The sequence below is a fragment of the Onychostoma macrolepis genome, chromosome 23, assembly GCF_012432095.1.
Source record: "Onychostoma macrolepis isolate SWU-2019 chromosome 23, ASM1243209v1, whole genome shotgun sequence".
NCBI lineage: Eukaryota > Metazoa > Chordata > Actinopteri > Cypriniformes > Cyprinidae > Onychostoma > Onychostoma macrolepis.
This window is the reverse complement of record NC_081177.1, coordinates 19,558,006-19,582,212: the sequence shown is the minus strand read 5'-3', so window position 1 is coordinate 19,582,212 and position 24,207 is coordinate 19,558,006. Positions and strand designations below refer to the sequence as shown.

Here is a 24,207-nt window from a genome sequence, read left to right as displayed (position 1 = left end):
TGGTCAGTTAAGAGGGCCAGATCAACACACCTAACTAGATTCTTTATAATAAATAAATAACAAAAAAAAAAAAAAAAACAGTAAATGAATGAAAATGTGAAGCAATATTTTATGAACGTTCACAAAAACAGTTTTGAAATTGCAAAAAAAAAAAAAAAAAAATACAGTGTTTCAAAAACTAGCATCACAACTTTGGACAAAAAAAGGAAGTACCTGTATTTCAAAGACCAGCATCACATTAGAGCAATTCCCGCTTTATTGACGTGACATTCGCAGCCAAAACATAAATTCTCATATAAATAGGCTATTAGACCTGTGTTGAACCATCTCTTTATATTTTTCTAAATTCCCTAAAATAGAGTCTAGACTTCAAAAAAGAATCAGTCTATAAACGTGTTTTATATTATTTATTTATATACGAGTTTTTGGGGAGATAACATAGGCTATTTTGTACGATTTACAATGCACAAGCCATAAGCAGCAATATCTGCCGGATGTAGAAAGGTTGTCTATTCATACATTTTTTTGTGTGTGTGTGTGTGTTTCAGAGGAAAATCAATGTAGCCTAGTCAACGTGATCTCTCCGTTATGGACTTGACAGTTCTAAGAGCGGAGACGGGTAGCTATTTAATAGAGCTGCCCCCAACAATTTAACTAGTCGTTCATTTAAGCCAACTAGGCCTAATCGCATGTTTATCCAAAGTTTATAATCCACAGTGAGCCTTAATTCCGCGCTCAAGCACGCATAAAGTTTGCCACAAAGCACAGGAAAAAGTCGCCAAATGATTATGAATGTGTCGGGAAAAAAGTAGTAATTTTAATTATTTATTAATATGAGTTGGGCCTATTATGAGTTTCGAACCGATGTCGTTTCATTATTAGGAAAAAAAAAATGCAAGTGATCTCGCGGCCGCCCGTCCTGCATTCCACACTCCACACAAACATCTGAATATGGGCCATTAGACCTACTAGAACACATAGGTTTATTAACATAATTCACCAGTCTACACCCGAGACAGATGCAGTTATAACTTCAAACTGAAGCTATTTGAGTTTTAAAATGATAATGCCTATCCTATACATGCCAGCGGTGTAAAAAATGTCTGCAGAAAAAAATAACAAAACATTCGACAAAGCTCGAGTTAAAATGTTTTGTCATTCATTGTTTTTAAAGCTTTCATCTTCCGCTAATATTTAGAGACAGACGGATAAATATAAAATAACGAATAAAACTATTTAGTTGCCCGGGTACAGTTTCAGGCCTGTTCCACTCTGTGAGAGTGCAGGCGCAGATCTCCGATTCCTCTGACCAATTTTCAACCTGTATCAGACGTTATGATTTCGATCAGATGAGTCGGCTGTGTCGGTTGATAAGCCAACGTGGTTTCGACGTTGAATCGATGTTTTATTTTCGACGTAATAACGTTCTGATGTACCGACCAAATAATGAACGTTGATTCAACATCGAAATTTGATTGACGATCGATACTGACCGTTACAACCAAAAATCGACGTTGATTCTATGTCAGTTTGCTATCTGGGAAGTTATCTACACTGTATTACAATACGACGAAATACAATATTAAACACCACTGCTTCTTTTTGTTTTCATGTAATCATATTAATAGCCGCAAAAATGTAGTTCAGGGAACGCACATATTACAGTGAAACGAAATATATCAAACAGCGTTGCCTCTTTTCTGTTTCATTTAAAATATTATATAGCCACAAAAATGTAAAAAGCATACACACATTACAATAAAACGAAATGATATCAAACACCACTGCCTTTTCGTTTTCTTCAAAATATAAACTACATCCCTCTTTTCGTTTTCATTTTAAAAATATAAAACATTATTATGTGGTTTAGGTAGCCTAATATGTGCACATATACTCTCACTATATATAATAAAATGAAATATGACAAGCACAACTCTGCCTTTTTTGTTAAATGTCAGTTTTAATGAACAATATATAAAAATATAAAGAAGAGACTTATGTAATAGGAAATAAAGACAAAAGCAAACAATTCAGTCACCTTAACAAAAACGATATGACCTGGAAGAAATAATAGATTCGTGAGAGTTAAGATTGTCTGTTAGATTTAACCAAAACAAATTTTACCTCATGTTTAACCACTACAGAGACATCAGAGCCAGCGGCAAATGTCAGAAGGACTAGCCGCGGTGAGGCTGCTCTCGGCGGATACGTGAGCACTGAGCGCCCGGTGATCGCGTGGAGCTCAAGTCTCCGAAATCGGAGAAACAAATTTTCAAATAGGCGCTATATCTTTATAAATAAACCGCAGATTTGAGTTTTAAACAACTACATTCTCGCCTGAAATACTCTTAGAACGGCATTTCATGGCACAATAACGGTAATATTTTGAAAATTTAGTGTTTTCCCCTCCGCAACGTTCACTGATTGGTGCGAAATGCATTCTGGGATACCTGGCTGCCTCAAGTTCGCACAAGTCACCTCTGGATGCATTCTTGGTAAAGGGGGCGGAGCAAGAACACATCCGGGGATTTGAACTGTACTTGGCTCGATGTGAACTTTGAATTGGAACAGTACTTGGGCGACGACTGATGACGTTTCACAAGTCCACAAGAACACAAGTACAGACAAGAACGCATATTGAGAAACGGCCCTATACTTGAAATGTCCCGGATGTGACTAATAACACTCAACACTCAACAGAGTGTTATAAGAGTTTCTCTGCATATTTACACCGGCCAGAGGGTGCTGTTTACACTAGCTAGTGTTAATCCCCTAAAGTTCAACACCACAACCTTAACACTTTACTCTAAAAGTCCTTAACAGTAAGATTTCAACACTGGAGATTTTGCTGTGCACATGAAAACACATTCACGCCATGTTGTAATTACTGTAATTATGAGATTACAATTTGTAAAACATCTTTATAGAACTCATAATTACAACTTGTAAACTGGGAACTTCTTAGAGCTACAAATTGTACAACTTGAGCATTGAAATGTACATAACTAAGATTATTCAATAAACTCTGCTCATTTTTACCATTGTTTTAATTTATCTCCTGCTTCTGCTCTTCTCTGGCTTTCTCAGTCTTGATTATACCAGACAAAACACTGGTTTGCCATATCAGACAAGACAGCTTTTGGGTATATCAAAGCTCTGCTGGCTGGATTTTGGATAAAAGACAAAACAGATCCTGCATCTGGGGTTGGATCTGAAATTTCTAATGTGGAGACTTGATCTAACATTTTTGCCATGCAAAATCTAACATGCCTTGCTGTCATTTATTCTATAGGATATGGTGACATTTACACTGAAAAGCCAAAATACTGTGAAAGTTGAAGCCAAAATCGTTGAGGTAAAACAATCGGTTCTCGTAATCAACGTGTTGAATGCAGGAGAAATGGGGAGGAATTAAGCTCTGAGCAACTTGAGATGTAACTTCCATGTTTCCACGCAGGTCCAGATGCACAAAGTATCTCATAAAAGAGAAATGTATCAAAAAAACAAGGCTTTGTGTTGCTTTGAAGGACATTGAAACCAGATCAGATGTGGCAAGTTGCTTAGTTTTTGGTTCTGGCCCAGCCATAAAGTAATACAGAAATTTATCGTAATTATTATTAGTAGTCATTTTATTCGCTTTCTCTATTCAAGAGTGTCATTTTCCTCTTCTGATGCCTTATTAACATGCTTGAGTTTTCAATGAGCTGAAAGATAACAGGAAATCTTTTCGATGTGTGAGTGTGCAAAACAAGTGTGAAATGTTATTTTGGACCTAGCTTCTTAGACATTTAATTTTCAATAAATACTTGGGTACGCATCTAGGGGACATAGTTAGATAGCTTAAATGGACACATTTGTTGAATACACAGTATGATTGGATGAGATTGAATCTGCCTGCTCATCAGGTGGTGCGAGTCTGTCGTCTGGTGTGTCATGAGTGGAAGGAGCTGGTTGGACAGTGCTGCACACTGGAAAGTGCGCTGTCGGAGAGAGGGGATCCAACCACGTGATGCTTCCATACCCCTAGAGGACTGGTGTCTGTTTTACTTTAGAATTAAGAAAGGGAGTAACTTCCTCAAGAATCCCAGAGCAAATGCATACAAGCACACAGCATGAAAACAGGAAAACACAGGCAGTTACTGGTTTAAGACCGCAGATTTTCACCTCTCCTGTATCCTCCAGCTCATTGTGAAGTCCCTGTTACATAACATGCTCTCAACACTCACTGTATCTGTAGTTTTGTAATGTGGGTGACAAGAGTCGCACATATCCACATCCCACACTCCCTCCATGAAAAACTTATCAAGTCACCCAACAGAAACGCCAGTTCAGCCAACAATAAAAATTCTGCTGCCTTTAACTCATGTTGTTCCAAAACTGTGTGACTTTCTTTCTTCTTTGAAACAGAGACGAATGTATTTTGGCATGAAATGGATACAATGAAAGTCATTGGTAACCAAAACTGTTTGGTTATTTTCATTTTTGGGTGAACTATCCCTTTAAGGCCTAAGACTATTGGCCACAAGATGGTGCTGTGCGGTTATGGCAATAAAAGGCCATTCACATATTTACACATGGCTGTTTATTTATACACTTTTACATCATTATCATTATTACCGCTTCTGAGAAAATGTGCTGATGCAGAGACAATTATCAGTAAGACATTCGTTGGTTGATTTCCTTTAACTTTATACACAGCAACACAATCGTCTGGATATGGTTCAGAAATGGCACACTGCAACTTTAAGACCACTAATGTTTCACAATTCTGGTTTTGAGGCCCCACAGAACTGCGTGTTTTGAATATCTCCTTCATTCACCTCAGGTGTCTAAGATCACAGTGAAATTTCTAAATGGCTTTGGGATCCCTCCAAAGAATTATTGAGAAACTGTCACCATGCACGATAAAAACAAAGTATGTTCATTATTAACAGTTCCAGAACTTGTGAATGTTACAAAAGTAGTGAAATCCTCATATTACATAGTTAATGATTACTTCATAGGTGCAGTTCTTCTTCTCCTTTCCTGCTGGTCTCTGTCCTGTATAAAACAGGCACAGTTAATAGTTATTGCAACTTATGCAAAACTGGAACACAGTGTTAGAACATGAAGACATATTGTGCAGATATATTTGAACATATTGCGCAGTGCTGAAAATAAATGTTAAGACTTAAAATGAACCTTGGCCTTTTGTGAGTGCGAAAGATGTTGCTTTTGCACTATTTTTTGATGAGAAATATATGTAGAAAGAATGAATGTATCATTCATGACTCCTCAACTCAGCCAGTTATTCTCGCAAAATAAAGCCTTCAAGGTAATACACAAACACATACCCTGCTTTCCTTAATGCATCCTGGATTTCCCCCCGTCGCCCTTCATTGATGGGATAAAAGCAAAAAATCATCAAGCTGATGAGCAGCAGGCAGATTGGCACAGGTGCAAAGAGCAGCCACAGTGAAAATATGACCTCTGGATTGTGTTTACAAGCACCAGGCTTGTATCCTACAAAGCTGAAGTGTTAGGGAAGGAGAACATCACATGAAGCTTTCACATGAATCAACCACAGAAGCTGTAGGTTTAAGGGGGTCCAAAAATTTGTGGTGCACAGATGTGAAAAATCTGATTGGAGGAAGCTCTTACTATAAAACCAAAGTAGAGACTCCAACAGACATGCCTCCCCCGAATTTGTTGAAGAAAACATAGCAGGAGTAGAACAATGGTTCTAGATCCTGGCATGATGGGTTCTTGACTTTGAAGTCATCCACTACATCTGGCAACATTGACCTAAAATAAATAAACAACCTGGTTATATACAGTAGTTTGACAAAGTTAATATGGCCATATATATCCATATATGATTATGATAATAAGATATATGATAATAATTGTGTGGAGTATGTCTTGGTGAAGTGAGGAATTCAACAATGAAGAGGAGATATTTTATAAGGGTTACATTACCAAGGGAGTAGAAAGAAGGCTGCCAGACTCGTGCCAGCTAACATGGACATAATAATGAAGGCGGGTAAACTACTTTTCACTAGGGATATCACAATTAGGGCTGGGATAAAAAACTGCAGAAAAGAGGAGAAAGATGAATGAAGCAGTGCAAACAAGAACAGATGTAAATTTTTGTGCAGCCATAAAGCAACCAATAACAAAGAGCGGTGCTTACTGATAAGCCGATGAATATGGTGGTCTTCTTGCCTATTGTAACTAATACTGTCTGCCACACTGGGATGGATATTGTGGATACTGTCTATACAAGAGCAGAAAGAACACCATGAAAAACATACAATGCTACATAATTAAAAATGGGTAGTTGTCTGATTATTGTATAATTTTAGATGTCATTTGTAAGATAAAGGTAAGACAATTCAAAAACATTTCAATATTGTGATTTAATACAGTATAAATGTTGTAATTTATTATGTATGATTTAATTTGCTTCATGTTGTAACATTTAAAGGGGTCCTATTATGCTCTTTTACAAAGTCTTGATTTTGTTTTGGGGGTGGACTAGAACATGCTCTCATGCTTGGTGGTTCGAAAATCGCATTATTTTTCACATAATTTACATTATTACAACACCTCTCTCCCCAGCCTGGCACAAAAGGCTCAATTAGTTCCGAGTTTGATGAAGGCCCGCCTTCCGAAAAACGAAATGTGTTGTGATTGGTTAGCTGTCCCAGTGCGTTGTGATTGGCGAACGGCTTAGACGTTTCAGTACTGCCCCGCCCCTTGCCAAAACAGCAAGTTTGTCAATATTTCTATATCAATTCAGACCCCAAGCGGCAACCTCCCGCTCTCTCTCGTGAAGCCAACACGGAAGTGACTAAAACTGCAATTCATCGACTGGCCGCTGGAGGCTGGTTGCAAAAGGGAGTCAATCCCATAGACTCCCCATGTTAAAATGCCCAACTTTACAGCAGAAAAAAACATGTTTACAGCCTGGTGCAAAAAATGATTTTGATCTATATAGCAAATTTTGCCCTTCATGACAACTGTGAGGGGGGTGAATTTTTTTAGAACTCATCTGTTTAAATTATATTGACCCTTAAAGTTCTGCATAATTAGAGCGTGGCCAGTTGAGTGACAGGCGGATTGCCGCTGCTGTCACCACTGGCGAGCTAGGTGGGCGTGGTTTCAGTAAACAGCTCCACCCATGTACCGCCTTTTTGCCCATTTTCGATTATCCGGGAGTGACGCGTGGTGACGCGCTTGCCAAGATGGCGGCGGTCGGCTCCGCCCACTTTAGGCTTCAAAAATGCTCTTCAGAAACCTACGGGTGACGTCACGTACACTACGTCCATGTTTTTATACAGTCTATGTTCAGACCCGAGAATATTGAACAAGAGGATTGCGCAGAACCTTTGCAAGCACGGATATTGCAAGATATTAAAGTGGTAACTTTATTGTTGTTGTTTTTTTGACTAAATCACATTTTAGACAGGATGTCAACAACAGCTTAAAACTAACTGCATTTACTATGTAAGCAATAGGTACTCGAGGCCGTGCTGTATCGTGAATAAATCGCGTCGTGCCTAACAACGCCCTTCAGCCGTGATTTATTCACGATACAGCACGGCCTCTAGTACCTTATTGCTTTTATAAAACGATTACCACACAGTAAAAAATTACTTTGTTACTTTTGAAGCAAGTTCGTTAAATGCTGTCCTTCCACTTAAAAATAGTTCCTGACAGCAACATTAAAAGGCACATGCCTCTCATCTAATGGAGCTTAAATAAAAACAGAGAATATGAACTCTTATCATCCGCTGTCATTTATTTTTTTAACACCATATATGATATTTTCTCACACATACATCTACTAATCACTCAGCATGAGAAAAGGTGTTTTCCGTTTTTTAGTTTTAAAACAGACCGATTCGCGGCACAGGGCGAGTTTGCAAGTGTCATTACAGTGTAAAATGATGGACATATAGACATACAGAATCATACCTGAAAAAGAAAACTAATAAATATATATTCCCTCCTCACTTCGGAAACTGGGCTTTCACACAGACGCGCGCTGCGCACACATCAACACAGGGAAGGGCGGGGTCTCAAAATTAAAGATGAAAGATGCAACATAATGCCAGCAGGGGTCACTCATACTTCATTAAATAAATAACAAACAGCTAATATTGCCAAAATACATAATATATGGAACAGCTTTAATGATTGTTTATGTTGCTAAGGGTGGTTGCTAAGAGTGTTGCTCAGTGATACACAGAACTGTTGGGTGAAGCGGTCATAGATGTGCTGTATCGTGAATAAAACACAGCTGCTGACCAATCAGAATATGTATTATGTTTATTGTTCTTTAATTCTAACATTATAACATAAATTGCAGTGAAACTGTTATACAGTTGAATTTATTTATACCATAGTCCCACAGAGTCGCACTATTTGTGGCGGCATATATATGCAAATTCACTCTCTGCCAGCGGGAGGCGCTGTTGGAGCCGGAGAGAGCAAGGTTTCCCCGGTAACGCTGTACACAAAGCAGAGCTCCGCTCACAAACGCTGCTTTATCAGACATTACATGCAAGATGAAATGAAAATGACATCCAAAATTTTCTGAAGACAGTCGGTTTCCATCAAAAATACAGTGATATAAAAACGAGGCTTAGAACCATTATATGTCTATGGTTCTTCTAACCACGACCTCGCCCCTCCCCTCCCGCCAACCACTCGAATTTCCTTAGGCGGAGTTATTTTTGTGATATCACAAATACAGGCAGGGCTGGACTGGGACAAAAAATCGGCCCTGGCATTTTTTGGTCCTGGTGGCCCACCACCATATATATGATATACTCTACCATTCAAAAGTTTTTGAACAGTAAGATTTTTCATTATTTTTTCTTTTGAAAAAAGTCTCTTCTGCTAACCAAGTCTGCATTTATTTGATCCAAAATACAGCAAAAGCAGTAATATTGTGAAATATTTTTACTATTTAAAATAACTGTTTTCTATTTGAATATATTTTAAAATGTAATTTATTCCTGTGATCAAAGCTGAATTTTCAGCATTATTACTCCAGTCACATGATCGTTCAGAAATCATTCAAATATTCTGATTGCTGCTCAAAATACATTTATTATTATTATTATGTTGAAAACAGCTGAGTATATTTTTTTTTTTCAGGTTTCTTTGATGAATAGAAAGTTCAAAAGCTCAAGAACAGCATTTATAGAAATAGAAATCTTTTGTAACATTAGAAATGTCTTTATCATCATTTTTTATCAATTTAAAGCATCCTTGCTAAATAAAAGTATTAATTTCCATAATTTCTTTCCCAAAAAAACAAAACAAAAATTATACTGACTCCAGTCCTTTGAATGGTGTATTGTATAATGTTACAAAAGCTTTTTTATTTCAGATAAATGCTAATCCGGATCTTTCTATTCATCAAAGAATCCATTAATAATAATAAATATTTATTGAGCAGCAAATGAGCATATTAGAATGATTTCTGAAGGATCATGTGACACTGAAGACTGGAGTAATGATGCTGAAAATTCATCTTTGATCACAGGAATAAATTACATTTTACAATATATTCAAATAGAAAGCAGTTATTTTAAATAGTAAAAATATTTCACAATATTACTGCTTTTGCTGTATTTTGGATCAAATAAATGCAGGCTTGGTGAGCAGAAGAGAATTCTTTAAAAAAAAACATTCAAAATCTTACTGTTCAATAACTTTTGACTGGTAGTGTAGATATGTATCATTGCAAATAGTTGTTTTGGATAATAATAAAAAAAACGTCAGGTCTGACAATATCGTGTCTTTTCGAATTTAAATCTAGATTTATTTGCATTGGAAACCTCTATGAACACACTTGACATGACTTGGCCAAAAAATCGCGGTGGACGAATTTACGTTTTATTAAAAAGTGTTTGTGTATTCTGCACTAATGGCGCGCGCACACAGGATAGATGCCTGCCTCCGTTGCGAGTCCCGATCAAGCACTTTACCGATTCAATTGCCCTCCTCTCCTCCTCCTGTCTGGCTCTTTACGCCGCATCACTCACAGCAGAGCAAGCCTGTTCTTGATAAAGCTGCAGTGAAAACGTGGGAAAAGCCGACGAGGAAGAAGTTGGGGTGGAGCGTTCTTTATATAGGCGGAGGCTCCGTCTATAACGCATTGTGATTGGGTGGTTTACGCTGTCAATACAGGAGACAAACCAAACTGGCTGCTCATAGTCCCTGCGTGATGGTCCTTGGCAAAAAAATGTAAGAAAAAATTCTGTCGGCCCACCGGGAAAATACCCGGTATGCCCGATTACCAGTCCAGCCCTGAATACAGGAAAACAACTTTGTAGTCCAAACGAGCCGCTGGTTGTAGTTCTTGAAAAGGGATTTTTTTAAAAACAAATATCTCCCTTTGGAGTAGACTTTGAGATTTGTAACTTTGTAGATCTAAAATTCAAAAAGTGAAAAAGCATAATAGGACCCCTTTAAATTATAGGTCAAGTAAAAAATATTATTATGAACAAATTAACCTGACTTTCTTTTTTTCTTTTCTTTATATGTCAGCTCAAAATAGCTCAGTGCTGTATTTTATATATTAAAATAATATTAATACTTTCATATAATAATATTATTGATAATAATTTGAAATTATAAATCCCTTACCAATAGTATGAGAACAAAATGCTGGAAATATGCTCCCATATTCGCTGCGTGAGTGCAGAAGAGGGCAAAATTTCCCTGAGCCATCTGAAATAAATACTTTTATCATCTTGACATCTGTCATACTTAATAAAATCCATTTAGAGTCTCTAAAACTCTATGGCTATCAAATAATTCAGAAAAACTTCTGACCTGGAAGGCTAATGAAGCAAAGAGGACGCCAAATACAAGCCGCACATATGGAGTGTGTCCCACCACCATCTTCATTCCAGTTAGATATGAGACATTTAAGCGGTCCAGTTTACTCAGAGGGGCTGAAGTAAGAAGTAGACATATGCAAATCATTAGTCAAGAAGTCACTGCATAGTCATTTGGTCAAGAAAATTATAGCGATAGTTACGTATATGTTTGTGCATGGTACACTTAGTGAAGGCTAAAGGAACATATGGTAAACACAACATCAGAGATTTATCTGAAATTTTAACGTTAACTCATCTGGACCTACCCAACTGCTCCTTCACTCCAAGAAAAACCACGAGGCAGCACAGGAAGTACAGCATTCCTATAACTAGTGCACCAGTCAAATGGGCTGTTCTCTGTAGAAATTAATAGACAAATGACACTACCGTTCAAAAGTTTGGGATAAGAATGATTTTTTTTTTTTTTAAAGTTAATACTTTTATTTAGTAAGGATGCATTAAATTGATCAAAAATCTAAATTGTAATAATATGTCATAATATTACTGTTTCTACTGTATTTTTGATCAAATAAATACAACCCTGGTGAAGATTACTGACTTCTTTCAAAAACATTAAAAAAAATTCTTACTGACCCCATACTTTTAAATTGTAGTGGATATTCATACACTTTGCACAATTAAAACTTGGCAACATCAAAAACTGGTAATATAACAAAAGATACTTGGTTGCTGAGTTTAGACATGCGGTATATGGTTTATAACATCATATTTAATGTATGATATTTATGATATTTAAATCTGGAGGAACTGCATTCTCTGGTACAACAGTTCCAGAGAAAGGGCCTATATGCTCAACACGCAAGGAAGCATCTTATCCTCTAAACGGCTAAATTATTCATTTAGAAAAAACAGCTGCCTTGACAGTTCACAGTCAATATGTGTGGCCATTTCACAAGCAATAACTAATAACAAATTCCACTATCCATATGTGCTTGACACCATAGTAATAGGATGTTCTCTGTGCCTCACTGTATTTTGTAGAGTGTCAGATTTGTCATCCAGCGATTCAGTCTGGTTCCCAGAAGGCCCTTCCGTGTCGTTCTGTAAACTGCAGACGTGTGTCCTCTTGGCATGGTGCACCCCCACTATCTGACCCTGGATGGCAGCTCCCGCCAGTGTAGCAAACACTTCCATGCCCATTCCTGTATCGTGAGAGACAACAAAGCCCTTGACATTTTTTTCTCTTTTATAAATAGATTTCAGTTAAGATAATATCCTATAAATCCAAGTTTCTGCTTTCTATTTACAATGTATCCTCAGGGGCGGTACTGGGGTGGGGGTCGCTCGCTGACTGAATTCTCTGGTGAATTCTCTCCTCAGAAATAACAAAGTGAAGATGTACGAATGTAAGTAAGATATTAATTTCACAGTGTAAACAGCTTTAGAGATTATTATGGGAGTTTTTTTAGAGTGTTTGAACCCGCTGAACTGAAGTGAAAATGTTCTTTGATAATAAATGTTCTTTGCTCTTTTTGTGCAATGAAAGTGTTATGGGCTAATTAGTAACTTACAATGTTTTAATTAAATCCACATAAAATACAAAGTCAGTGGTATAATATGTTTATGGTATGATACTCATTTTATGGTATGACATCTGGTACTTAAGTAAAAAGGAAAGTTTATGCAAAGTTAATATTACAATATTAGGCTACTTTGCCTATTGCCCATTATAGATCAACTTAATCTATAAAGGTGCAAAATTCATTTACTTACACATATTTGAGAATCGAGATATTTCATGATATATTTTGGGAATATTTCAAATAAAAAAATGATAATACATAAGCCTACACTGTTAGACATTTCTGTAATTTCCACAGTTATTTACTGTATATCACCCAGTGTAATACTGCAAATTCCCTTTGCAGTAAATAACTGTAAAACCCTTTGCATCATGGGAATTTTCTGTGACGTCAGACCCCACATACAGAGACTTACTGTATTTTTTAAAATTGCTGTGTACAGTACTACTGTAACGGTCTCTTTGGCGCCATTATACTGAGGTCGTTTTATTTTCCTCATTTCTTACATTTGGATTGACACAATTTGCCCTGCACCGTGTCTACAACGCCGCAGCAGCTTGGGACTGACTAACGTTACTGGATGTGTTACATCGCTTCTGATGATTGGAAAATCCGTTTGTACTTTGTGTCAGAAACAGCGCAAGCGCTTGTAGTACATCTGTACATCAGAAATATACCGGGGCATCACATTACTGTCCGCATCCACTGTAGATTATGTGGTTCTATATTGCTTTTTTATTGAGTCGCGCCTCGTCCCGCCACTCGCGTCCGAGGAAGACTCGGAAGCAGCGCCGCGGGTTTTTCCCGGGGATGAACCTGCGAGAGTGGGAGAACTCCGGAGAACATCTGCACTGTGTGTCGATGCACCTTACGAGAAAATAAGACCAGCAAGCAAGGTAAAAATATATGTACGTTTGTCTGCGTGTTTGTGTCAGATTTTTGCACGCCAGTTTAACCCATAGTAACATTTACTGGTCAACATGGCGGTTACAGAACTTTACCATGGTAAACTGCGATGTAGTTTCAAACGACTTTTGTCAGCTTGTTGAATTAAGTTACAGAATTAAAATTGTTTTTAACGAGCAACGCTTGTCTTATATTAACATTAGGTTAACTAATGTGAAATTTAGTTCAGGTGTTAGTTAATGTTGGCCAGTAGCCTGAGAAAATAAAATCATATGTTAGCTAGTTTAAACTAGTTTTATGGCTAGCTGCCTTTCTAGTTTTAGAATTAGTTTGTTATCGTTTTTAATGGAATTTAAGATTTACTGCATTTTTTTGTATTTGTGTTTTAAAGGCAACTGCAATGAAGCATCAAGAAAGACACGAGCAGGCCAGCCACCCTGAGACTAATAATTCATGGTAAGAGAACAACTATGTTTTTGAGAGGTTTGTGTATTCTATATGAGGTTTGCCTTTTAAAAGTGTGCTATTTCTTCTACTTGTTTTTCAGAGAAGACATTTCTGTCAAAGTGGATGGTGAGCAAAGATGGTGGCCACGTTTTGGAGCAGCACCTGGGTTTTGCAGATGGCTATGTATTCTTTGGCTGTTTATCTTTTTCCCCCATTATGTTTCTGTTGCCTAAAGATTCTTTGTAAGGATGAATCCAGAGGACACAACATAATGCACTGCAAAACATCCTAAGACAGGAGAAATGGTGAAGATGCACTGTTCCAGCATTGGAAGTCTGTATTTTTAAGTGTTATACATGCAATGTTTTAAATAAAGAATTTGATATTTTGTAATTATTGTGTCTGTTTTAATTGAATGCCAGTAGTACCTATGTAGAGTAAAAATAAATTGAATTCTATATAAAAATTATAAAATCTAATGAAATCTATATTAAAATGAATGAATTACAGTAGTATACTGATAAATCAAATACAGTTTGCTACTGTAAATCTTAATTACAGTAACTTACTGGCACAGTGTTGCCAGTAAGTTACTGTAAAAACCTTTTGAAATGTCTAACAGTGTATATCAGTTATACAGTGGTATTGTGGCTGCTGTGTCATATGCATAGACTGTAGAAAAAATGGACATAGTGTCCGTGAGGTCACTCGTAGGTTTCTGAAGAGCATTTTTTAAGCCTAAAGTGGGCGGAGCCGACCGCCGCCATCTTGGAAACGCGTCAACGCGCGTCACTCCCGGATAATCGAAAATGGGCAAAAAGGCTGGACGTGGGTGAAGCTGAGCTGAAACCACGCCCCTATAGTGACAGCAGTGCTGCCGTGCAAAGACAAAACAGTTATTGATCATTTTGGGACATTATGACCTTTATCATGTGTTTAAGTATCATGGAGAAAAGCCCCGGAGAAACCAAGGCAGAATACAGTATAACATCCGTTACAGCTCTTTGATTTGTTTTTGAACGCTCAAATGAAGTTACGGTGCTCTGCATTTGTTTGCATTCGTTCGTCTGTACTGTGCCACCCTGGAGCTAGACGGTATTCTGACTTTGTTTTACTTTCCAATAAAGTCTGCCATTTTAAATTGGTGTAACTTGTGTACTTTTATACATCTGTCGGCACTTCATTAGACAAACAAATTAGATCGCGATCTAACAAACTGCTCCATATAACAAAGCACTGTAAGCAATAACGATTCGATAACTTGGCAACAATAATTAATCGTAAATTAAGTTTTTTTTTATTTTTTATAATGCAGATTATTCATTCCGTGTCAGTCTGGGGCTGCACACTTCTGTACGTGATCCTCAAATGCCGTGACAGCGTATCACACATAAAATCAATAACTGTTGGCAATTTAATCATTTTCTTTCCTTTTCTTGTAAGTCGACAAAATCCATTGCAATGAACGCCACCGGAGATGTTTAATTCACAATCATTCGGAGCATTATCCCTGCTGGCGTTCACATCAATCCACAAGTCGTTCTTAAGCTATTTTAATTCAGTTCGATGTAAAAACAATAGGCTAAGTATGACTTGCATCCTTTAATGTTAGCGAACATTGCAAATAAATTGGTTGCAAAACGGTATCCACTCACGTTTAACTATTTGTCTGGTTGTTATGGTCAGAAAAAAAAAAGAATCACATTTCTAGATGTTATAGCCTAGCCAATGATCACTAGATTTTATCCAGATGTTACTAAAATGATTCTGTAAATGGTGATCAGCACCCTATATAATGTGGAAGTTACTGCCTTTTGCCTTGGTGTGACATCTCACTGCAGACAGTGCAAAAGTTGAGTACAATATCAATATATCGTAAAAATCAAGTTTGAGATCATTTTCATTAAAACATCCAATTGCCAGATTCCCAGTGTCCTACCTATAATTATTTTTTTCTGTACAAATACAAATATTTAAAGCCATTTTTCTAAGTTTCGCACTAGCGAGTTTCACACTCTGCAGCAGAGCGGCAATCCACCTGTCACTCAAGTGGCCACGCCCTTAATTATGCAGAACTTTAAGGGTTAATATAATTTAAACGGATGAGTTATAAAGAAATTCACCCCCCTCACAGTTGTCATGAAGGGCAAAATTAGCTATATAGATTAAAATCATTTTTTTGCACCAGGCTGTAAACATGTTTTTTTCTGCTGTAAAGTTGGGCATTTTAATATGGAGAGTCAATGGGATTGACTCCCTTTTGCAACCAGCCTCCAGCGGCCAGTCGATGAATTGCAGTTTTAGTCACTTCCGTGTTGGCTTCACGAGAGAGAGCGGGAGGTTGCCGCTTGGTCATATGACAAGCATTAGAGCCCCCGCCCCCTCACTCGTGCCCCCTAAAGAATGATGCTCCTGACATACAAAATTATTTGTCAAAATAAATGAAACATGATGAAATATTCATTTTAGTTGAAATTGTTATAGATTACTTCTAGAGATTGCAATGATACATGACATGGTGAAAAATGACTGAATTAATAATACTTAAAGTAGGTTAGGATGAATTTTAAAACTGTGCCCCCTAAAAGCACAAGTGGCCCCTGTCTGGCCCCCCCAGTTACTGTGGTCTAGAACCGCCCCTGTGTATCCTGCTGACAAATAATAATAAAAAAGGATGACTAGAAGAAAGTATGATCTACCTAGCTGTTGTTTTTTCAAAACTTACAACGACTATGACAAACCAACATTCATCATTTTTTTTTTTTTTTTGTCTTTGAATTCCGATTCATTTTAATTCAAATTCCGTATGAACATTTGAATAGCAATTCTTCCATGTGCAATCCCAATTCAAATCCAATTCAAATTCAGGAGTATAAAAGGTATTCCATCAATTCAGTTATGAATGGCACACGTGAATGGTGTTAGTTATACACAACTGATTATTTGAATTTAGAATATTTCGAGATTTTGATCTGTTGTTAGATCTGTGTTGGATAGAAAACGATTGTAGAGGATCTGACTGTAACAGTAATAATTGTCAGGGCTCTAAGCAATGAAGGAAGTTCAATCAAGTTCATTAACAGATTTATGATTCATTTGTTTCACAGATATTGGCTGATATATTTTTGATGTGGAACATAATATCTAATTGGCCTGTATTTCTTGTTTCTTGTGTAATTAGAGATTTAAGATAGTTGACACTGCATAAACATTTAGAAAGATACACTGCGATTCTATCAACTTGCCACAATCTAATTGACTACATGAGCTATTGGTGCTTGGAAAACAATGACTGCCATATACGGCTATATTTTCTTACTGTAACCAGTGGCTGAGTCTCGATCCTTCTCATTCCCCCCCAGAAACATGTTTAGGGAAGTATATGGTACATGGTAGCACTAAACAAGACAGAGAGAGAATTCAATGTTTTGGAGACAGTTATGACTCATATAACACATTACATAAGCAAACACAGCTGTTGGAAAACTGCAGTGGTGAGTACTATATTTACTATATTCACCATGAGTACTTCACAGGAAAGAAGTAGGAACTATAGTGTCACTGTATATTTGTTTGCAATTCAAAACTAATTTAAATTTAGTCTTCCCCCTACGCAGGAAATGCCCTTGAATGTGTAAAACAACAGAAAACTATAGGCACATAGTACTGGGCTTACACTCATGAAGGTGTCAAACAGACAGGACCATATGAAGTACCAGCCGAAACTGAAGCCAGGGGACATGGTGTCCTGTGGGGTATACCAGAGCATAACGTATGATAGGACCCCAAGTGGCATTGTGAACACAATCCTGCATAAAGAGAGTGGATGAGCAGAATGATGAGAAAGATCTTCACACCCAGTGTGACGTAAACCAGTACACTCACCAAGGAATAAATTTGCCAATTCTGGTCCGGCCACTCTTGCTCACGGCATATCCAATCAGAGGATCCGTAATAGCATCCCAAGCTCGACCAAGGAAGAGAATGATGGATGCAGAGAAAGCTCCCATCTATAACAAACATTTAGACAGAAGAAAATGACTGTCTCTTCTGACATACTTATTGTGTCCCATTTTTGCAACAGAATTTATTTTGTAGTACAAAATTCAGTTACACATAAAACAATGTTCTACCAAGCTGTTGAAGTACATAATATATTAACTTTCTCAAGATCTTTCACATTCCCATTAATATACTTTTACATGCTTCCGGTGCTAACAATTTAGTAAAATAGTGTTGAACATGGCATGCAAATTGAGGAAGAGTTGCATTTTATAAATACTGTTGTGTGTTTTTATAAGCCGCAGTTCACACAGTGATTATCTCTCACAAATCCCTCGAAACTTTTCATTCACCAGCCTAGATCTTTAACCACTAGGGATACACCATCCTCAAAAGGACATTTGAAGCCATTGGATGATAGGAATAAGAGTAAATATAACAAGGAAAAACATATCAGTACATTATAAATAATATTTTACTGTCTTATTGTTTTTTACTTACTATCTTTTTAATGGAAATTGAAGCTCAGTTAAATGATACAGTAGATCATATTATATTCAGCTTAAAGGTAATCATAATGTGGCACAGTAGACATTTGAACAGCCAGCAAATCATATAAATTATGTTAGCAATACTTACTATTAAACAAATAACATTGATATTGTTGTGCTAAACACTTACACTTACAAATTAAAGTCAAAGTATATAACGAGGTCTCTTCACTCCTATAGATTTAATATATTCCATGTATTCATGTTTTTCCAAATGTGTGTGTGGTAGGCCACTGTGAAGCTGAATTTGTACATAGAACATATGGTATATATGGCATTCATTACTGACAGATGCACATCTTGTATTCATTTATACGCACCTTAACAACATCCAACAGAAAGATCTGCGTGAAAAAGCCCCTGGCGCTTCCAGTCATTTGATATGGCATTCCTCCAATGGCATAGCACAGTTTCCTGGATAAAGGGATGCCTGAGGTTTTCTTCGTGAAACCAAGATCCCCAGCATCAATGTCACGTGCGTAAATAGTGTTATATTTCAAAGTCAACACGACAAATGTTGAATTTTAAATACAACATGTCTCTTAAATATAATACAAATAAAAAAATAAAAATATTCTATAAAAAATATATTAAAATAAATAAATTATATATATATATATATATATATATATATATATATATATATATATATATATATATATATATATATATATATTAATCAGCATTAGAACGAGCATAGTCTTATTGCTCTTTTGCATAGTCTTATTGTTTCTCGATGCCAAAGCGCTTTAAATTACTGTTATTTGCACCATCAAAACAAACCCTCCAATGTTTACAAAGAATAAAAAAAAATGTATCATACCGACTGAGTGTTGTCGTTTTCTGTCGCGCAGGCTATGTTCTCATCTGTGCGATTGTCCAGTGTATTCCCACTACTGTTGGCCATCGTTCAGTTATCGAGGAAAAGAGTTGCCCGTTAGTTTTTCTGGCTCTTCTTATAGATACTTGTTGACAGGTAGGCGTGGCTTTAGTCCCTCTTCAAAAAACATTTGGCCAAGTTTCGCAACATTACTTAACGAGATTGTTATTATTTCTGATGCCAGGTTGGGACATGTTGCAAGGTGTTTTAAACCTTTCTTTTCTGAGTAACTTTATCTTCTTTCCTAGAAAGCAGATTGAAACATTATGACATGGCATTGGATTCTCTGGTGTGATAACAGTTCATTACAATATATCTTAAATTAGCATTTATTTCATTATGGCCATCTGGCCATGATTTTAATTACCATGTGTTTTTGGGCACTATATAAGCTTTAATTTTATAGACTTTAATTTGTGTTGTTTCATGTTTTTATGACTTGCTTTTTATTTAAAATGTGCATAACATTTAAGAGAATACTAGAAATATTAGGCCTACATATGAACATAAATAAAACATAAATGATAATAGTAATGAGTAAATATCTGAATATGAATATATGATAAGGATTAATATAAGAAGCATAAATCAATAAGTAATAAATGATAAATGAATACATTTTATTTTTCATTGCAAAATTTAACCAGAACAGCTCGAGGTCATATTAAGTAAATGTGCAAATTAAATAATATAAATTTGGCATTCCCCAAGATGCATGGCAATACAATACCTTACAAAATTGCTCCATTACAAGTCCATTACAGAAGACTGGCGCCTGTTTTACTTCTTAACTATAAGTAAATATGTAACTTGCTAAAAATCCCAGAGCTGAAGATGATTCACATAATTAAGGCTGTATAAATGTCAATATACTATATGCACATATTTCTATCATGACAACTCTGAAGATTTTAGCATGTAATCGATATGACAATGATAATGTATTTGGTCTTGGCGAAATATGCTGCTGCTGCTTTTGGTCATTGCTTTTGTTGTAGATTATTGCTGCTGCTGCTGCAAAGCAAGTACAGGAACTTGCTACATACTGCCAATACATATGCCGATATGGTGCTGTGTGAGTATTTAATACATACTGTTGCAGCAGAAATAGCATATATAATAACCCCTAGCAGATCTATTCAGGTGGAGCTGGGGGAGGTGGAGGGTTTCAGAGGAACTCTGAAAGCGCGCTGCGAACTGCTCTAGTGAATGCTGACCAGCCATTTAAATGTAAAGCAGTAAGCTCATTGGCTGCGTATACAACATGAACCAATCAGCTTGTCAATATTATCAGTTTGTGTTAACAACCCATCAGCCTGTGCCATCTAGAGTTTCAACAGAATTTGGCATACATATTATATTGACATTTTTACAGTCTTGTCCGGAAAGTATCCAGCCATGTAATATGAAGAATACGAGATGAGAGATGCAATATGACGAAAACGGTCACAGCTATAGGCAGCTGGTGATGTCCATGCATCATGTCTCTACAGCCCAGATTTGGTGCCCTGCAACTTCTGGCGTTTCCCAAAAATATAATCACCTTTGAAGGGGACTAAATGTCTCTATTTTTCATACTACGTGGCTGGATTTTTTTCCGGACAACTCTTGGACAGCTACAGTGGTGTGAAAATTTTTTTGCCCCCTTCCTGTTTTTTTTTGTTGTTTGTTTGTTTTTTTCATTTTTTGCATATTTGTTACACTTGAATGATTCAGATCATCAAACAAATTTTAATATTACACAAAGATAACCTGAGTAAAAATGCACTTTTGAAATAATGATTTCATTTATTAAGGGAAAAAAGCTGTCCAAACCTGCCTGGCACTACGTGAAAAAGTAATTGCCCCCTAAATCTAATAACTGGTTGTGCCATCCTTTGCAGCAACAACTGCAATCAAGCATTTGCGATAACTGGCAATGAGTCTTTCACATTGCTGTGGAGGAATTTTGGCCCACTTTCTTTGCAGAATTGTTTTAATTCAGCCACATTGGAGGGTTTTCGAGCATGAAAAGACTGTTTAAGGTCATGCCACAGCATCCCAATCGGATTTAAGTCTGAACTTTGATTTAGCCACTCCAAAACATTCATTTAGTTTTTCTTGAGCCATTCAGAGGTGGACTTGCTGTTGTGTTTGGAATCATTGTCCTGCTGCATAACCCAAGTGTGCTTGAGCTTGAAGTTACAAACTGACGGCCGGACATTCTCCTTCAGGATTTTCTGATAGAGTGCAGAATTCATCGTTCCAGCAATTATGGCAAGTCGTAGAAAGGTCGTAGCAAAGCAGCCTCAGACCATCACACTACCACCATGTTTGACTGTTGGTATGATGTTCTTTTTATGAAATGCTGTGTTGGTTTCACGCCAGATGTAACGGGACGCGCACCTTCCAAAAAGTTCAACTTTTGTCTCATCAGTCCACAGAATATTTGCCCAAAGGTCTTGGGGATAATCAAGATATTTTTTGGCAAATGTGAGACGAGCCTTTCTGTTCTTTTTGGTCAGCAGTGGCTTTTGCCTTGGAACTCTCCCATGGATGCTGTTTTTGCCCAGTCTCTTTCTTATTGTTGAATCATGAACCTTAATTGAAGAAGTGAGGCCTGCAGTTCTTTAGATGCTGTTCTGGGTTCTTTTATGACCTCCTGGATGAGTCGTCTTTGTGCTCTTGGAGTAATTTTGGTAGGCCGGCCACTTCTGGGAAGGTTCACCACTGTTACAAGTTTTCTCCATTTGTGGATAATGGCTCTGACCATGGTTTGCTGGAGTCCCAAAGCCTTAAAAATGGCTTTATAACTCTTTCCAGACTGATACATGTAAACTATTTTGCTTCTCATCTGTTTATGAATTTCTTAAGATCATAATGTGTTGCTCTTTAAACATGCTTCACTTTGTCAGACAGGTTCTATTTAAGTGATTTCTTGATTCAACAGGTCTGGCAGTAATCAGGCCTGGGTTTGTCTAGTGAAATTTAACTCAGCTTTCTAAAATAATGTGGTTAACAGTTCTTTCATGATTTAACAGGAGAGGCAATTAATTTTTCACGTAGGGCCAGGTAGGTTTGGACAGCTTTTTTCCCCCTTAATAAATGAAATCATCATTTCAAAACTGCATTTTGTATTTACTTGCATTATCTTTGTGTAATTTTAAAAATTTGTTTGATGATCTGATCTTCACTAGTGTGACAAATATGCAAGAAAATAAAAAAAAAACAGGAAGGGGGCAAAAACCTTTTCATGGCACTGTATGTGTGTGTGTGTGTTGCAGGTTTGCACTACACAACATCAGAAAGATCAGGCCCTTTCTGACAGAGCATGCTGCACAACTTCTTGTCCAGGCCCTTGTCATTTCTAGGCTGGACTACTGCAATGCTCTTCTGGCTGGACTTCCATCAAACACAATCAAACCTCTACAAATGATTCAGAATGCAGCAGCACCACTGGTCTTCAACGAACCCAAAAGAGCCCATGTTACACCTCTCTTTATCTCCTTGCACTGACTACCGGTTGCAGCTCGCATCAAGTTCAAGACATTGATGCTTGCATATAGAACAACCACAGGCTCAGCACCCGCCTACTTCCACTCACTATTACGAATCTACATCCCCTCCAGAAGTCTGAGATCTGCTAGTGAGCGACGCCTCGTGGTACCATCACAGAGAGGCTCAAAATCACTCTCCAGGACATTCTCGTTCACCGTTCCTGGCTTGAGGAATGATCTTCCCACCCCTATCCAGTGTGCTGAAAACTCATCTGAAAACTCATCTCTTTCGACACTACTTGACTTCATCCTAAACTTTAAAAAAAACAAAAAAAAAACTTTATCTTTCTCTTTATTTATTCCTTCCCTTGCTAGCTTGTACTTATTTGAACAATGCCTGAGACTTGGTGTTACGAGCACTTCCTCTGTCTGATTGCCTCTTCAAGATGAATCGCTTTATGTATTCCCCAATTGTAAGTCGCTTTGGATAAAAGTGTCTGCAAAATGACTAAATGTATGTAAAAGGAGATTGCAAAAAGTACTGAATAAAAGGGTATGTGTATTAGAAAAAAACATTTATTTCATAATTAGATTTCTCTCCCTTATTCTCCAATGAAAGGTTAGATTTTTGTAAATCTTTTAAATAAAAGATCAAAAGGATTAATGACAGATTTATTTTCACAGCCGCCTTTGATCATATTTACCATGGGTATGAATAATTTTGAGCACAACTATATATATATATATATATATATATATATATATATGCTACACTGTATATTACACTGTTAAAATGAATTTAGAAATTTTGGAATGAAACATTTAAAACAAAAAACACAGCTTGATTTATTTATAAGACTATTATTATTTGCACTGATGTCTGATGTAATTTATTGTAGTCTAGCTGCTACCAAGCCCCACCCACCTTACATTAATTTACTGACAGCACACTTAATAGCTTTCACAGCAATTTGTATTGCTTCAAAAATAGCATGTTGTCAAAAGAACTGTTGTACATCCACACATAAACCAGCGGCTAAATAACTACAGCTAAACAGATGAACTTCATTTCTTTGTCCACCAGATGTCAGTATACCGTGCACCATGCGGGAAAGTAATAATTAATGACCCTTATGTCATAAATTTGTTTAAAGCCTCAAAGATCAAATGGATAAACAATGCAGACTTATTTTCACAGCCTTCTTTGATCGTATTACCGAGGGTATGAATAATTCTGAGCACAACTGTAAATGATAGCCTGTAAACGTGTTACCTTGTGACTTGCGTTCATAGCCGATTAATTCTAAAAGTTAATATTTTATATACTGTTATAGGATAATAATAATAATAAACAGCTAGTGAATGCAAAGCACAAGTTAACACGTTTACAAAGTAATAAGCAGCGTTTCTAGAATATAACGTTTACGTTTCATTCACTATTACAATCAAATAATACATCAAGTCACATGTTTCCAAAGTATTTCTACAAGAAAATAACGGCGAAAACAACGTGGAAATAAC

The 24,207-nt window shown here is 36.8% G+C and overlaps 1 protein-coding gene across 2 annotated transcripts; it reads right to left on the bottom strand.

The window, feature by feature from the left end:
- Nucleotides 1-4,567: 4,567 nt before the first annotated feature.
- Nucleotides 4,568-19,306, bottom strand: LOC131531525 (sodium-dependent lysophosphatidylcholine symporter 1-like). 2 transcript variants are annotated; one of them, XM_058762333.1, is made up of 14 exons: nt 19,154-19,306; nt 18,651-18,770; nt 17,663-17,787; nt 17,454-17,586; nt 17,097-17,175; nt 11,871-12,043; nt 11,147-11,237; nt 10,834-10,955; nt 10,645-10,728; nt 6,173-6,256; nt 5,959-6,071; nt 5,641-5,784; nt 5,334-5,510; nt 4,568-5,040 (listed from the first exon to the last, which is right to left on the bottom strand). In XM_058762333.1, the coding sequence occupies exons 1-14, from the start codon at nt 19,235-19,237 to the stop codon at nt 4,998-5,000; spliced, it is 1,572 nt and encodes a 523-aa protein (XP_058618316.1). In that variant the 5' UTR covers nt 19,238-19,306; the 3' UTR covers nt 4,568-4,997. The 2 variants fall into 2 exon arrangements, with proteins under 2 accessions (XP_058618316.1, XP_058618317.1); XM_058762334.1 differs by having other exon boundaries at nt 5,334-5,373.
- Between the last annotated feature and the right edge of the window lie 4,901 nt (nt 19,307-24,207).